Source organism: Quercus robur, chromosome 12 (assembly GCF_932294415.1).
Source record: "Quercus robur chromosome 12, dhQueRobu3.1, whole genome shotgun sequence".
Taxonomy (NCBI): Eukaryota; Viridiplantae; Streptophyta; class Magnoliopsida; order Fagales; family Fagaceae; genus Quercus; species Quercus robur.
The window spans coordinates 30,598,223-30,615,276 of record NC_065545.1 but is presented as its reverse complement, the minus strand read 5'-3'; the positions used below and the strand labels follow the sequence as shown (position 1 = coordinate 30,615,276).

Below are 17,054 nucleotides of genomic sequence, written 5' to 3'. Positions count from 1 at the left end.
TTTCTTTTGATTGGGACTTTATAATCAAACCAAAACTTCTCTGAAAACATTACCGGTAAGATTTTAATTTTGTTCTATTGTTATTGGCTGTTAAGTATGATTTAGGGTTACAATTGGAAGTGTTTCTTTTGAATGATTAGCATAGATTGATGAGTTTGGAACCGGTAATGGAGTTTGAAATTTTGTTCTATTGTTTTTGGCTGTTAAGTATGATTTAGGGTTAAAATTGGGAGTGTTTCCTTTGAATGATTAGCATAGATTGATGAGTTTGGAACTGGTTTTGGAGTTTGCTAATTTCAATTATTGGCCGCATTGCTTTCTCTTTCATATTTTGTGATTTTTCACAAGGTCATATGTTTCAATTATATATGCCCATGCTGCAGTTTCAAAATCTTTAAGGCAAATCTCAAACAATGTCACAATAACAATTGATTTTTTTTTTTTTATCGATAATAAGTGTTTTATTGATGAAAAAGAACAATGTGTTTACAATTGTAAACTCACTGCCCTTGAACACAGCAAATTTACCCTTTTACCTTTTTATGTACCATCATTATTTGCTTTACTTGACATAAACCAGTCATCGGCTCACATAAGTAAAGAAACAATCTTGAGTTCTGAATCTATAGAGCGATTATTTGGAAATGTTTGTATGTGATTGCGTGGCTTTTTGCAATAACTAAAGTATGTTGCAAAACAGTAGCAGTACAATCACTGCATTAAGAAACGGTATGTTAAGGAAATTTTAGTTTTGTTCTAACAATTCCATAGTATTCTCTTACAAGCTTTATTTTGTTACATGATGCGCCTTCTTTCTCCATGTGTTTAAACTGCGTTCCAACATTTTCATCAGGTAAGAGTATCCTGTGAGGTGTATGTAAATACGAACAACCAGACAATTGTCCACCAAGATTGCCACCCTGAGGTGAGCTTTTACTTATATAAAATTGTTGTTTCAGTTGCACGCATAAGGAAACTTTTCTGTCATATCAAAAGTTGCTTTTGATTTCGAGATTGAAAATTTGGTGCTCACTAATTATAAACACTTACTAAATCTAGCTGAAACCCAGACTAAGACTAATACAAACCAATAAACAAGAATCAAGCATTTGTATTCTTCACTTGGGTTCCAAGGCCTTCAATAATTTACCTTCGACACCCAACTCAATGTTCAGCTTCCATCCTGTCAATTGTCATTAAGAATTTTCTACTAAAACAAAATCAATTCTAACCCAAAGACCTTAGTTTAAAAGAAAAAAAAAAAAAAATCTAACCCAAGTATAGTTATTTTTGTTAGTTATGGTAAGGTTTGTATTTTAAATTTAGGTATAACCATGGAAGCTAAGATCCGTGCCTACTACTGACTTTTATTTTTTGCTTTCTGCCATGCACAGTAGAGGATTGAACCTATAGAGTTTAGAGGCTGGCTACAAATTCCAGCAATAGCAAAGTGAAAAGGTAGAGCTGTGTGTTTTCTTCTTCCCTATCTATTTTTGAAGCATATTTTGTGAGACTTCACTGTGATCCAAGCTAATATATTGATTATTGAATCTAATAGGCAAATAGTGGGTTATTTTTCATTGTTATTTGATTTGCTTTTTTGTAAGAACTGATTACTTCACTATTAACGAGTACTATTGTGAAATTTGAGGGTGCTTAGACCAGGGAAAGGACTAAGAGGGTCACTTATTGATAAAAATAAAGAATAAAGGATTAACAACGTTGAAGGGGTTATTGATACATGATTGCATGTCCTAACACTGAAGATATGGCCCTTGGTAGTACATTGGAGATTTTAAAATCCATTGCATAATATTTATCTACACTAGAATGTCCAAGCAATTTGATCGGTAGGATATGGGCTTAGATAGTAGATTTGGAAGCACTGATACATACATGTTTTGGAATTTTTGCTGTTAAATTGACAAATTCACGAATCAATTGCATACTTCCAGTCATTTCTATTCCTCCTTCCCCATCACCTGACACATACGAGTTACATAGAGTTATTGGCAATATAAGATGATGGGAATATATGAGTTACATAGAGTTATAGGCAATATATGAGTTATATATATATATATATATATATATATATAACACAAGGCAATTGGAGAGAACCTGGTACAGATTCAAGTCCGGCAGTTGGAAATTCAATCTCCTGTAATAGATACTTTTTTGGTCATAACCCACAATTGACCTTGTAGCTTTCATTTTTCAGTCAAATGGAAATTACCCAGTACTAACTCACCATCAACTGTCTGTTATCCTTTAAAGCCAATTCAGTTGCTTTTCTGGCCTGTCCATTGTTAAATAGCCCAAAAAGATAAAATTTTAGTAATGCAATAGCAACTAAGGAAAGATGATTCATTCAAACAAATCCTAATCAATTAATTGAAGATTCCAAGAGGTTCCATTTGAGTTTTCATTGTACTTCCATTTTTCATCTAAGTTTGATTCATCCATTATCATCAAGTGCTACTTGGTTAAATTTATAGGTAGAATTGGCACATCATCATTCATCTCCCACCTCATATTAAAAAGGAAACTATTTGATCCACAACAAAGTTTTTCCCTGAAACACCAATCTTCAAAAATAAAAATAAAAAATTCCCTCCCTCGTATACAACTATTCATGATGAAAAAGAAGCCTGATACTACGTACAGCTAAAATACGATCAAATAGGTACATGCAAAAAATGCAACACAACGACAAAAACAACAAATATACACCCAAATTTGAAACTTGAACCAAAAAGCTTATTTTTTATTATTATTATTATTATTATCACACACCAAAAGTTATGAATAACTTCAAAAGAAGCTTACTTGTTGAAGAAGCTCAAAATAATCACTAGGGAATGGCACATCAACGTCAACTGAGGCACTGCTATCCCCAGAAACCGAGTTAGTGACTAGTCTGAGTCCGAGACTATTAGTTTTAGACGCAGTGACTCTTTGAAGACCAGTTTGCCCATCATTGTTTATTCCGCACGTACTTACATTTGGATTTGGTGGTGGAAGAGAAGGAAAAGCAATCGGAACCTTGGAAACAAATGCAGTTGTGGTTGCGGATAACATTTTTTAACCTCTGTTATGTGTGACGCACGAGCCATAAAGTGGGGTAGTACGCTTATAAATGCCTTGAACACTATTTGTTCCAAGATCGTGTGATGAAACGAAATGAAATATAACGCTCAATTTGTTTCCGTAATTTTTAGAAAATTCTTAAAAATATTTTTTATAAAACTATCTTATTTTTCTACGTTGGACTGCAACTTTAAATAAGTTAAAAAACAGTATGAAAGTTCAAAAACGTGTACAAAAACACTTTTGAACGTTTAGACCCCCAAAAACCAATTTAATCAACACACGCAATATGTTAAACAACTAGTGTGCGGAAACTTAACATATGCTATAACATGGAATTGATTAAACAACTATCTAAGCCACAACAAAATAAAGCACAGCAGATAATGTAAAGGCAGAGATAGAGAGGAAGGAAGATGCAAACACAGCGATAACACCAGATATGTTATCGAAGAGGAAACCGAAGACCTCGGCGAAAAACCTCTCCGCCACCCTCCAAGCGGTAATCAATCCACTAGAAAATACAGTTGGGATACAAGGACAGCAATAGACCCTCCAAGCCTAATCTACCCAATGCACCTAAGCCCTCCAAGCTTCTTGCTCCAACGAGGTTGCGCCGAACCTTTTTCTTTTCTAACTTTCCGGATTCCGCTACTACACCGTAGCATCAACCAATGAATATTGGCTCCTTCCTAACTGCTTCCCAGAACTCCAAACGTCTGTCTCACAGGGATGATAATGGTGAGAACCAGGTTTGGTATAAAGGCCTCTCAAGGATTTGACAATGGAGAGGAAGAGAGTGAGGGAATTTGATGAGACTCTAAGGTAGAGATTGTGGGTGAAACAATCTGGTTTTTCTTTAGGGTTTCTCTCTCAAAATTCTCTCTGGAAGCTCTCTTTCAATCGTGGGTTAAAAGGGTATTTATACTGGAGTGAAGAGGAATGTGAAACGTCAGGTTTTTCCAAAACAGGGGTGGCTCGCGGCTTGACCTCGCGGCTTGACTAAGTCGCGAGTTCCAGTCGCGAGTTAACCGTATGGTCAGTTGTCCTGTTTTGTCCTGTAGTGCTCCAGCTAGCATGACTGTTCATCTTCCAGCATGCTTGGCACGTGTGCATCTTCTGGCGGGTTGAAGCCGCGAGTCCAGCCGCGAGTCCCAGCCGCGACACTCTGTTTTTCTTGCACACTCTTGAGCAATCTTCACACTATCTCACTCACTACCCTTACAACAATCCCACCTAAATACAGGGTTACTAAATGCTGAATTACAAGCAAATTTGGCACGGAATAAAGCCAATTAGATGGTTGAATAAATTCAACCTTACACAGTATTTTAACTTCTCTTATTTAACTTATACTGAGATAAAATTGTTTTCTAAAAAAATTTAATGAAAAATGATCTCTAAAAATAAATCATAGTTTTTCTGTTAATCAAAAATAGTTTTCTTTTAACTCATTTTTTCTTATACTACCAAACAGTGAAAAACATGAAAAATTATCTTTAAACAAAGTTTTCTATTGAAATAAACACAGCGTAAATAAATAAAACTAACTTCATCACACATAAAGGAAATTTTAAGTGAAAAAAATAAAACTATTTTTTTTTTTGAGTTTAATATAATTTTTCAATTTGAATTTATCTATTGTTAATGAGATTACACATAAAGGAAATTTTAAGAAACTAAAATTTAGAATTTGAAAATGAGTAAATTACTGGGTTTAGTGTATGCTAGTTTTTAGGAAAAAATATATTAAACGTGCGTGAGATATATCTATACTGCAGTTTAAGGAGTTTCCTCCATTTTTCTATCTATACTACGTAGTATGTACTATTTAAGAGGCTTCTCCTGTCTGAGATCCTCATTTTTTTTTTTTTTGTTTAAAAATGTCTCTATATCCCTATGTTTGAGTAGAGATAAAATTAAAGGATAATTCGGTAAAAATACAACTCTAACTCCTACTAAAATATTGCCGAAAAAATAGGATCACTCTCTTACTGATTTTCAAATTGCTTTATCCACTTACTAGCCTCTAAACACATGCTCACAAGTATGCTCAGAGGCTCTTCTATTTTTTGGGTAAAGATTAATAATTTGAATTCATTATAATTTGAGATTACTACATTTTCTAATCATAAAATACCTAGGATTGTGATGAGTATTATACATTTATGGATGAAATATTTTTTTCATCACACCTCTAGGTATTTTATGACTAGAAAATATAATAATCTTAAATTATAATGGATTCAAATTATTAACCTTTGTCGGGGGCGAAAAAGTTTTTTCTTTCAACAAATGAGATTTGTTTTGGGTTGGGGGCCTAAACTGAAACTTGACGATGGGCTCGAGGCACGGCCCAAAGGCTATCGGTGAAGATCCAAAGAATTCACTTTATTTTATACCTTGGGCTTAGGTTGAGACTGACAAGAATGGCCCATAAACAATTCCTACAGCAGACACGTCAACATGATTAAAAAGCATACTGCAATAAATAGCCCAGTAGACAAAACATAATAAACCTCCAACTATTAGTTATTTCACAGATTAAGAAAAGTATCCACATTTTCAAACTCATAATCCATTGGCTCTAGAGAACAATCTTCTAACACAATAATATGAGGGAAAAATTCTATAGTGACAGTTACATCATAACCTTCAATAGTAAATGAGTAAATGAATATTATGAGCTCCATTATAATAAATAATGAGGAAAACTTAGTGTGAGATGAAGGAAGAGAGAGAGAGATTCCAGCTAGCGCAGCAAGATCATTATGGTGCCAAGGTATGCTTATGGATCTAGTATGAGTAGTGGGTAATGAGGGCCATCTCAGGTAGTGAGTAGTGAGAGAGAATGTTTAGTGAAACTGTTGGGACTTTTTGCTGGGGACGGGTAAAGCTTATAAGTAGAGAAGTGAGAGGTGTTTGTGAGCTATAGGCTTAAGAGCTCAGTTTCTAAGTTTAAAACTAAGAAGTCAGAGACTCAGAACCTCACTAAGAGCTTTTAGAGAATTAAGGAAAAGAGAGTAGGGAAGTTTTTCACAAAGTTCTTCCCTATTTTTGTGTTTCTTCGTCCGTCCCTCCTCCGAAGTTTTGGTGGAGAGTTTCTATTTATAGTTGAGTTTTAGGGGGTGATTAGCAAATAATCTCTGCTAAATCAACCTCGGTCTTCAGAAGATCTTTAGAGAATCGTTCTTAGGATTTGGACCAAGAATGGTAAGCTCAGCTTTTAGAATGTTCTTACTGTTTTTGGTAATAATAGCTGGGGTTTCGACTTGGTATTAAATACTGATTTGTCCTTAGCTAATGGGATTAATGCATGTATTAGGCTAATGATCTTAGTTTTGCTGCTACTAGAATCAGAGCTCCTAGGGCAGATTGTGTCATCCCAAGCTAAGTGTCAATCTTGGAGCCCTATGCTGGGAACTCTGCTGGGATCCCTTTGGTGCCCTCCAAACCACATTTTCCTAAGTTTTCCCATTTGGGTTCATGTGCTTGGTACATGAACCAGAAAATACACGTTTTTTTGCATGATAATGAACTGATTTCAAGTTGTTCCAAAAGCTTTCATGACCTGGTTATGATTGCCCTTGGTCCTTGACCGAATAGGTTGGAGAAGGAAGGAGATACAGCTGGTTGAAGCTTTCCAGTTTTTTGTCATCTCACCTTAGCTTTATGTCACATGAGAAATGATGAAAATGAACTTGGCAAGGAAGGGTTTAACCCCTGCTGAACACATGTCCCTCTTCTGATCTGATTGGACAAGCTGGAATTAATGGTGATGGGCTCCAGCTGTCAGGTTGTGCTGAGACTTAACTGGTCAGCTCACGTGAGTTTCAGTTGCTGGGATTTGTGTATGAGTTGGGCTGGCTCAGCTGGGCTTTGTAGTTGAGCTTATTTAGGCTTGGTCATCCATACAAAAATGAATGGTTTTGCCATAGGTAATATATATGAACTTTTGTAGTTAGTTGATTGTGGAAAAAATAAGCATAGTTCCCGTACATTTTGTGAAAGAAATATTTTTGAGAGATGAGTAATCTATATTTCCCATGAGTTAGGGACTTTAGTAGATATTTTGCCAAGAAATAGTTTTGGGCTTTAAGCATAATGTAATTGTTTTTGCCAAAATAATATTTTGGGCTTTTATAAATAATTGCCAAAATAGATTTGGGCTTTGTAAAATTTTGTCAAAATAATATTTGGGCTTTATAAAATAGGTGCCAAATTAGTATTTGGGCTTTGTAAAATAGGTGCCAAAATAATATTTGGACTTTATAAAATAGGTGCCAAATTAGTATTTGGACTTTGTAAAATAGTGCCAAAATAATATTTGGACTTTGTAAAATAGTGCTTAAATAGCATTTGGACTTTGTAAAAATTTGTAAAAATATTGTCGTGTAGCAATGGGTTTTAAGAGGTGCCGTGTGGCAACAGGTTTTAGAGGCGCTGTGTAGCAACGGGCTTTTAGAGGTGCCGTGTAGCAATAGGGTTTTAGAGGTGTTGTATAGCAATGGGCTTTGGAGGTGTCGTGTAGCAACGGGTTTTTAGAGGTGTCGTGTAGCAAAGGATTTTAGAGGTGACGTGTAGCAACGGGCTTTTAACAGGTGTCGTGTAGCAACGGGCTTTTAACAGGTGTCGTGTAGCAACGGGCTTTATGAAAGAGTTTTGTTGGGCCTTTTGGATTTTTCCCACAAGATAAATGATTTTGGGCTTTTTTGTGGAGATGGTATAATTTTGCAGTCCAATTTTGGTAACAATATGATAGGTATTTTTGTGAAAATCCAAGTTGGATAATATGTGGGTAATATGTGTGAGAGGGCCTAAGATAATTTATGAGGCTTATTTATGGAATATTTGTGGAAAATATTTATGTGGGCTCAAAATAGTTTATGGGCTTGTGTGGGTATATATTTCTGTGAGTGGGCTAATGAAATTAGGACCCAAAAATTTGTACCTCAACAACCTTTACTCAAAAAATAGAAGAGCCTATGAGTACGTGCGTGAGCGCATGCTCAGAGGCTAGTTCTTTTTAATAGGGGTAAATTTGGAACTGATTAAGTTTGAAATGAAAGTTGTGGGGGCCAGTCGATCAACAAGCCCATTAAGGTCAGGATCGTTGGGCCTGTGGCCCGTCCGAGGATGCATATTCATCCGAAGAGGCCAGGTCAGGTCATAAGGCAATCACCGAGGGGGAGGTGGAAGTCAATATCACGAAAGTGGAGTTCCATATTCGTCCGAGGATACTACACTCCTCGGCAGTACGCATCCAAGGACGATCAGGACGCGGTCTTGTTACAACCGGACTTCGGAATTTTGTCACCATTGAAGATGGGATAACAAACCAAGGGTAAGAAAGAAAAGAGAAACAAATATCTATAACTACAGCTGCCTCCGCATTGATTACCTCTCAACCAACTCTCTGGTCGCATTAATGTGGAGGTGATACTTGAACAGTAAGGAGGCAGCCTTACAGCTGCCCATAGGAAGTGCCAGGAGGTGCTAGATGGGTCAGAAAGAAATCCCCAGAACCCAACTTACACGTGTGTGGTGAGGATGGAACACAGAAGATGGTATATAAACTGAAAGAAGAACATGTAAAAGGGGATGGGGACAGAAGAGAAAAAAAGAAAGCACAGACTGAGGAAGGAGAACAAAAGAAAAACAGAAGAGCTGTATCGATTGCTAAAACAAAAACGGTCGTTGCGCCAACTTTGAGCCTTCTATATACGTGAGGGTGAATCTTTTCATTCCAAAAAAAAAAAAAAAAAAAAGTTAATCTAGTTCTTAACACCCACGCTCTATAAATTATATTGTTTGGGCCTATTTACGTGCGAACCCAGTATCGTTTTGGGTCGTTGCAAATCGTGTCTTTACAATTAGCGCCATCTGTGGGAAGAGCTTGTGTTAACTTAAAGGACTTCCGGTGCAACGTTTCTGATGGAGGAAGTGGGTCCACATCACCACACGGTGGGACCGCATCAGGAGGATGTCAATCTGCACCAAGCAGAGTCAAGGGGTTCCCAGCATGGCGATCCTCGAAGGGGTCCCGAACGGAGAGAAGGCCATGAGGGGAGTGTACGTACAACTCATACCACCAGAAGCCACTCTTGTGGGAAGAGTCACGTTTCCCATGCAGAGCATGATGGGAATCTGCAACGTGAGAGATTGCCGATTTGAAGAGAGAGTTGCGCCATGCACGGCGGGAGCGCTCCCCACCTTGCTCTGAACCATCATCCGAGGAGTCGGATGGGGCTAGTTATAGGCGGAGATCGAGGACTCCGCCAAGCGAGACTTTCTCCTATGAGGAGGAGCGTTGCCATCGACGTAGGCGTAGAAGTTCACCTAGCAGGGGTTTGGGTAATGAGGCCATGAACAAGGCCTTGAGTCAAATTTCCAAGTCACCCTTTACGAAAAACATAGACGACGCCATTCATCCTCGGCGATTCCATCAGCCTACGTTCTCTCTGTATGATGGCCATTCAGACCCAGTGGAACATGTAAGCTATTACAGCCAGAAGATGGCTATCTACTCCAGAGACGAGGCTTTGATGTGCAAAGTTTTTCCATCGAGTTTGGGTCCGATGGCGATGAGGTGGTTCAATGGCTTAAGGGCCAATTCTGTGGGATCTTTCAAAACACTGACTCGGGCTTTTGGTGCTCGCTTTATCACTTGCAGCAGGACTCCTCGGCCTTTGGGATCTTTGCTAGCTTTGTCTATGCGAGAGGGCGAGACTCTCAAGAATTACTCGGACAGGTACTGGGAAATGTTTAATGAAATAGATGGAAAGAACGATGGTGTGGCTATAACCACTTTCAAAGCTGGCCTCCCAGCTGATCACGATTTGAGGAAATCCCTGACGGGTAAACCTGTTACCAGTGTGCACCAACTGATGGACAGGATAGATAAGTACAGAAGAGTAGAGGAGGATCAACTTCAAGGAAGAGGGAAGGCCAAGGTGATCCCTCAGGAGAGGAGAGACTTCAGGTCGGACCGTTATAATAACAGCCGATCCCGGAAGGATTTTGTTGGCAGTCGGGTTCGGCGGACGCCCAGGTGGTTAATGCAATATTTCGAGAGCCAGTACAACAAGTTTTGGAGAAGATAAAGAACGAGCCATTTTTCAAATGGCCTAACAAGATGGCGGGAGAGCCTAGGAAACGCAACCCGAACTTGTACTGCCATTATCATCAGGATCATGGGCACACGACGGATAACTGCAGGAATTTATGGGACCACTTCAGTTGGTCCAAGAGGGGAAATTGAAGCAACTCTTGCATCACTCCAGTGGAAGGGCGAGCCAGGCAGGTTCAGAGGTGCGTGGGGACGCTTCATCAAGACTCCTTCTGGGTACGATTAATGTTATCTTTGCGACCCCTGGAAGGACTGGGTCTTGCCCCTCTAGGGTATTGTCGGTATTTCGATCCTTGGCCGAGGATCATTCCCAAGCATTGAAGAGAGTCAGGGTGCATGTTCCCTTGGTTCTAGGCTTTTCGGATGAGGACATGGTTGGGACCATACAGCCCCATGAGGATGCTTTGGTGGTAACGTTGAGGATTGGCGGGTATGATATCAGAAGGGTGATGGTTGATCAGAGTAGTGCTGTGGATGTAATGTATCCAGACTTGTACAAGGGGCTAGGTTTGAAGCCAGAGGACTTAACAACCTACAACTCACCTCTGGTAAGTTTTGAGGGAAGGTTGGTCACTCCCAAAGGACTGATCAGGCTGCCTGTGCAAGTAGGTACAGATGTGGTGGAGGTGGACTTTATTGTCGTGGATGTTTTTTCTCCGTACACGGCTATTATGGGCAGACCTTGGCTTCACACCCTTAAAGCGGTCTCGTCTACCCTGCATCAAAAGGTGAGGTATCCATTCGGAGACCAAGTGTTGGAAATAGTAGGGAGTCAGGCGGCTGCTCGACAATGTTTAGTAGCGGCTATACAACATCGGCCAGAAGCAGAAACCTTGGCTACGGCCGACAATGAGTTATAGCAATTAAAGTCCCTAGTATCAGGCGTGGACGTACCAGCCAATGGAGTAGAGTGTGAAGATCTGGAGAAGGTAGTTGTTGTTGGTGATCCAGAAAAATTCTTCCAGATAGGGGCTAAATTGCCTTTGCAAGAGAAGGCAAGTTTGCTGGAGTTCCTCCGAGCCAATGTGGACGTTTTCGCATGGAACCCATATGAAGCCCCAGGGGTGGACCCGAATTTTATTTGTCATCGACTTAACGTGAATCCTGCCGTTATGCCTAGGAGGCAACCTTCTCGGCGACCATCGAAGGAACACGCCGAAGCGGTTAGAAGTGAAGTTGCCAAGCTCAAACAGGCTGGGGCTATCAAGGAAGTTTTTTATCCTTAATGGTTAGCCAATACGGTGGTAGTAAAAAAGAAGATGGGAAAATGGCGGGTGTGCGTCGACTTTACGGATCTCAATAAGGCTTGCCCTAAGGATCCATTTCCCATGCCGAAGATCGACCAGTTGGTGGATGCGACCGTGGGCCACCCTAGGATGAGTTTCTTGGATGCCTTTCAAGGGTATCACCAAATACCGCTGGACGCTGACGATCAGGAAAAGACTGCTTTTGTAACCCCGATTGGGAACTACCATTACAAGGTGATGCCCTTCGGCTTGAAAAACGCTGGATCTACCTACCAACGCATGATGACGAAGATGTTTGAACCGTAACTGGGTAGAAACATTGAAGTTTATATTGATGATATGGTCGTGAAAAGTAAAGTGGCGTCCGAACATGTGGAAGACCTCACGAGTATCTTCGGGATATTAAGAAAACATAAGTTATGCTTAGATGCTTCAAAGTGCTCTTTTGGAGTAGGTTCTGGGAAGTTCTTAGGGTACATGGTGACCCATAGAGGAATTGAGGTGAACCCAGACCAGATTAGGGCCATTAACGGTTTGCAAGCACCTCGGAATCCAAAAGAGGTGCAGAAGTTGACTGGGATGACTGCTGCGTTGAATCGGTTCATCTCCAGGTCGGCTGAAAGGGGTCGTCCTTTTTTCCGCTTATTGCATAAGTGGCAAGGATTTGAATGGATTGCGGAGTGTGCAGTAGCGTTCCAGCAGTTGAAAGAATACCTATCCAGGCCACCTATCATGTCTAGCCCTCAGGTGGATGAGGTGTTGTTTGCTTACCTGGCGGTGGCTCCTCATGCAGTTAGTTTCATCTTGATACGAGAAGACAATAGCGTCCAAAGGCTAGTTTACTATGTAAGTAAATCCCTCCATGAGGCCGAGGTGAGATATTTGTCATTAGAAAAGGCCATATTGGCGGTGGTCCATGCAACACGCAAACTTCCGCACTACTTTCAGGCGCATACCGTGGTTATCTTGACCCAACTGCCTTTTAAGTCCGTACTCAGAAGTGCTGACTACACCGGAAGAATCGCTAAGTAGGGCACGATCCTGGGTGCTTTCGATATCAAATACATACCTCGCACCTCTGTGAAAGGTCAAGTCCTTGCCGATCTGGTGGCTGAGTTCGCCGAATGCCCAGAAGAAGTTAATGTGAATCAAGGTTATATGGATGAAAAATCGGTTGGCCTAATATCCACACAAGGTGGGTCCTTCTGGAGGGTGTATGTGGACGGGGTCGTAAACCAACGGGGAGCAGGATTGGGATTGGTGTTGATATCCCCCAAGGAGGTCATCATCGAAAAGTCGTTAAGATTAGGGTTCTCGGCTACTAACAACGAATCCGAATACGAAGCTTTGATATTAGGAATGAGTATGGTCCAAAAAATGGGGGGGAAGGCAGTGAAATTATTCTCAGACTCGAGATTGGTAGTCGGCCAGGTGAGAGGAGAGTTGGAGGCCCGGGACCCAAGGATGTAGGGGTATCTGGACCGGGTTAGGCGTATATAAACGAAGTTTGACTCTTTCGATTTATCGCATATTCCTCGAGGTGAGAATACACACGCTGACTCCTTGGAAACCCTTGCCACCTCCTTGGTGCAAAATTTTCCTCGGGTGATTATCATTGAAGACCTGTGTACCCCCACCTCACCAGAAAAGGAGGTTTGCCAAATCAACCAAACCAGTCTGTTGCCAAACTGGATGGATCCCATATTAAAATTTCTGGAAAATGACATATTGCCCGAAGACAAGGTGGAAGCTGAGAAAATACGAAGGAGGGCTCCTCGGTACTGGTTATCTGAAGATAAAAAGTTATACAAACGGTCATTCTCTGGGCCATATCTACTTTGTGTGCCTCCTGAGACAGCAGAGTCAGTCCTGGAAGAATTGCACGAGGGTATTTGTGAAAGCCATATAGGAGGAAGGTCTCTATTATATCGGGCCCTCACCCAAGGGTATTGGTGGCCAAATATGTGGAAGGAAGCGCAGGAGTACGTTAAGAAATGCGATCAGTGTCAAAGATATGCTCCAAATATCCATCAACCGGGAGGAGTTCTTAACCCTCTCTCTAGCCCTTGGCCTTTTGCCCAATTGAGGCTGGATATAGTTGGCCCTTTTCCCAAGGCCATAGGAAACAAGAAGTACCTGCTGGTCGGTACAGACTACTTCACTAAATGGGTCGAAGCTGAGCCCTTGGCGAACATTAGAGATGTAGATGTGAAGAAGTTTGTTTGAAAGAACATTGTTACGCGATTTGGAGTTCCCCGCACTCTTGTCTCAGATAATGGGCTCCAATTTGATAGCAATGCTTTTAGGGAATATTGTTCAGAACTGGGTATACGAAACAGATATTCCACTCCGGCTTATCCACAAGGCAATGGGAAGACTGAAGCGGTTAACAAAGTAATAGTCAATGGGTTTAAGAAGAGACTAGATGATGCGAAAGGAAAGTGGGTGGAAGAATTGCCACATGTGCTTTGGACGTATCGGACAACAACCCGACGTTCAACAGGAGAAACTCCCTTTTCCATGACCTATGGGGCCGAGGCCGTCATTCCCCTGGAAACTGGATTCCCAACGTTAAGGACCAGTACATTCTCCTCGGATAGTAATGATGCGATGTTGGAAAAAAGCTTGGACCTGATTGAAGAACGAAGGGAGAGTGCGATGGTTCAACTAGCTTACTACCAACATAAACTCAAGCAGGGCTATGATAGCAATGTGAAGATGAGGCCATTAGCCGTAGGAGATCTGGTGTTGAGGAAAGTTCTGGGGGCCACTAAGAATCCAAATTGGGGAAAATTGGGACCTAATTGGGAAGGGCCATATCGGATCACTTCTGTAGCGGGAATAAGAACTTATTATCTGGAAGATCTAGATGAAAAAGCTGTACTTCATCCTTGGAATGTAAATAATCTCAAGAGGTATTACTATTAATAAAAGTACTTCAATTCAAATATCTCTTTTAATTTACGTCAACCATACATCCTGTGCTCCTGCGTCCTATGTTGTATATTGAAATGTTAAACAGAAACCAAGTTATGTCAGGTCCTCGGGCCGCAAGTTTGGTGGAAATTAACGTCCTATGTTGTATATTGAAATGTTAAACAGAAACCAAGTTATGTCAGGTCCTCGGACCGCAAGCTTGGTGGAAATTAACGTCCTATGTTGTATATTGAAATGTTAAACAGAAACCAAGTTATGTCAGGTCCTCGGACCGCAAGCTTGGTGGAAATTAACGTCCTATGTTGTATATTGAAATGTTAAACAGCAACCAAGTTATGTCAGGTCCTCGGACCGCAAGCTTGGTGGAAATTAACGTCCTATGTTGTATATTGAAATGTTAAGCAGAAACCAAGTTATGTTAGGTCCTCGGACCGCAAGCTTGGTGGAAATTAACGTCCTATGTTGTATATTGAAATGTTAAACAGAAACCAAGTTATGTCAGATCCTTGGACCGCAAGCTTGGTGGAAATTAACGTCCTATGTTGTATATTGAAATGTTAAACAGAAACCAAGTCATGTCAGGTCCTCGGACCGCAAACTTGGTGGAAATTAACGTCCTATGATGTGTATTGAAGTGTTGAGCAGTAATTGAGTTGTGATAGATCTTCTAATCACGAACTTAACGGGAAATAACGCCCTGTAACACTCAATGGGGGATCAAAGAGAGATCTTTGGACGTAAGTTGGCGTACAATCAAGGTACTGAAGGCATGATTTTATTTTGTTTATGAACTTTCGTAAAGAATTGCATTTGATTGGAAAGAATACGTGCATATCTAAAATGTCTCCCTAAGACCCTGTTGTATTAATGCTTATTGCCTATTGCTAACTAACGATTGACAATATGTGTGAGTAAAATTGCCCCATACAAGCAAAAGGTAGTTGAAATGAACCTATCCAAATTACAATAACAATGTGAACGAGTACAAAAATAACATAAAGTAGTAAAAGCGGTAAGAAAATGAGCGAAGAAGTTCCCTACTAAATGTCTAGTTAAGCTACAAAACAAGTTCTACTTTTTCAATTTCAATTGGATCTTTGGGTTCTGGCTGGCGGGTATGTCGGTCTCTGAATTGGTGATTCCCTCTTTGGCTTTGATAACGCCCCCAGTTGGTAGAACTATGGAGTCCAAATCCCGTTGAAAACCTTGGGAGGCCGTCTCTGCCTCCGAAGTGGTGGTAGTTTTGTCTGAGGAAGCTCTTGGAGGGGCAAGTCCCTCTTTAGCTAATTCAGGCTGGCCACAGGGAAGAAAACTGTGAGGCGAAACCTCCTCGTTGAGGTTAATAACTAAAGAGGGAGCATCAGCCTGATTGGGTAGAAGAACTGAGGGGCGGATCGCCTCGGGATAGAATACGTTCTCTTGCTTACGTAACTCAGATGAGGCTTCAACCCCAACATGGTTAAGAGCCTCACTCCAAGTTCTTGCGCAGTAGATACGGCATACCTCCGGAACCTCAGCTCTCAAAGCCTTTTCAGTTTCAGCTATGCCAACCTCGTAGCCTCTCTGCTCAGCCTCGTTCATCGCCTGTTCGGTACAGATTTTTGCCTTCTCGGCTTGCTCCTTGGACTTTTCAGCTCGCTCCCTTAGCTTTTGAGTTTCCTCCAGGTGCTTCCTAAGAACTAGCACTTGCTCTTGAGTCTTCTTTAGTTCGGCATTCACCTCACGCAGAAGTTTCCCCTGGTTCTCGGCTTGCTTTTGGTAGCCTTCTAATGCTGATTCGGCGCTCTTGCGAGCTTGCTCTTCAGTCTGTAACTTTTTCTTTGCATCGGCCAAGTCCTGTTCAAATTTGGACAAGGTCTGTACAGCCGTTACCTGTCTTTTTCTTTCATCATCTAACTGATCGGAGCAGGCGTTGAGCATCTCATCTAGCTTGAAAGTATTTTGGATGATCTGTAGGAAAAAGGTTAACGCTATAGTCAATGAAAAGTGCATATTGGTGAGTACAACCACAGAATGAGAAAGATAAAAGTTAGCTCCTTACCATGCCCAAATATCGTTTGTTGTCGAGGACAAGTTCATTCTTCCTCATATTTTTTAGTTCGGCCATGTCTTTTGGGAGCAATAAGGCTTCCTCTATGGCCGAGGCTACGTGACACCCTATGCCGCCGTTAAAGTCCCTTATAGATGCATCATCTCGCAGGGGCTCCCCACCGTGCATAGGTGCTGGCAACCATGCTTGTGGTTCAGGATATTGGGAATCAGATTTCTCTTGGCCCCGTGTGGCTTGGTGCTTGGTTTTCTGCTGCTTCGCAGCTCGTTGGGCATCCTCCTCCCGAGTTGGACGAGACTTGCTCGCGTCTGCCACCTCCTTGCCCTTCTATTCCCTGCGCCTTTTCTGTTCGGCAGCGTTAGGAAGCGCTGGTTGTGGTGATGGCCGAGGAGGTTGGCGAGGAGCAGGAGGAGGAGACCTAGCTGGAAGAGAGGAAGCTTGTGATGGTACTGATTTTGCAGGCGCGCTCTTTCCCAGCTGACCTTCCATCAGCTCCAGCAAGCTTTTCTGGGGTTTTCTTTGTATCCCCATCTCTTCAGGATCTTCCTCAGGGCTTGTGGGTTGATCAAAAATCCCGAAATCGTCCGAGAACTCAGATACT

At 41.2% G+C, this 17,054-nt stretch overlaps 2 protein-coding genes across 2 annotated transcripts; one reads left to right on the top strand and one right to left on the bottom strand.

Annotated features, from left to right (window-relative positions):
• Nucleotides 1–1,863: 1,863 nt before the first annotated feature.
• On the bottom strand, nucleotides 1,864–3,119 carry LOC126708371 (uncharacterized). Its single transcript, XM_050408162.1, has 4 exons — nucleotides 2,830–3,119; nucleotides 2,252–2,299; nucleotides 2,122–2,161; nucleotides 1,864–1,982 (listed from the first exon to the last, which is right to left on the bottom strand). Exons 1-4 carry the CDS (start codon nucleotides 3,079–3,081, stop codon nucleotides 1,864–1,866), a joined length of 459 nt encoding a protein of 152 aa, XP_050264119.1. The 5' UTR covers nucleotides 3,082–3,119.
• Nucleotides 3,120–9,455: 6,336 nt separating this feature from the next.
• On the top strand, nucleotides 9,456–10,193 carry LOC126708370 (uncharacterized). The gene has a single exon (XM_050408161.1). It carries the CDS (start codon nucleotides 9,456–9,458, stop codon nucleotides 10,191–10,193), a length of 738 nt encoding a protein of 245 aa, XP_050264118.1.
• Nucleotides 10,194–17,054: the final 6,861 nt, after the last annotated feature.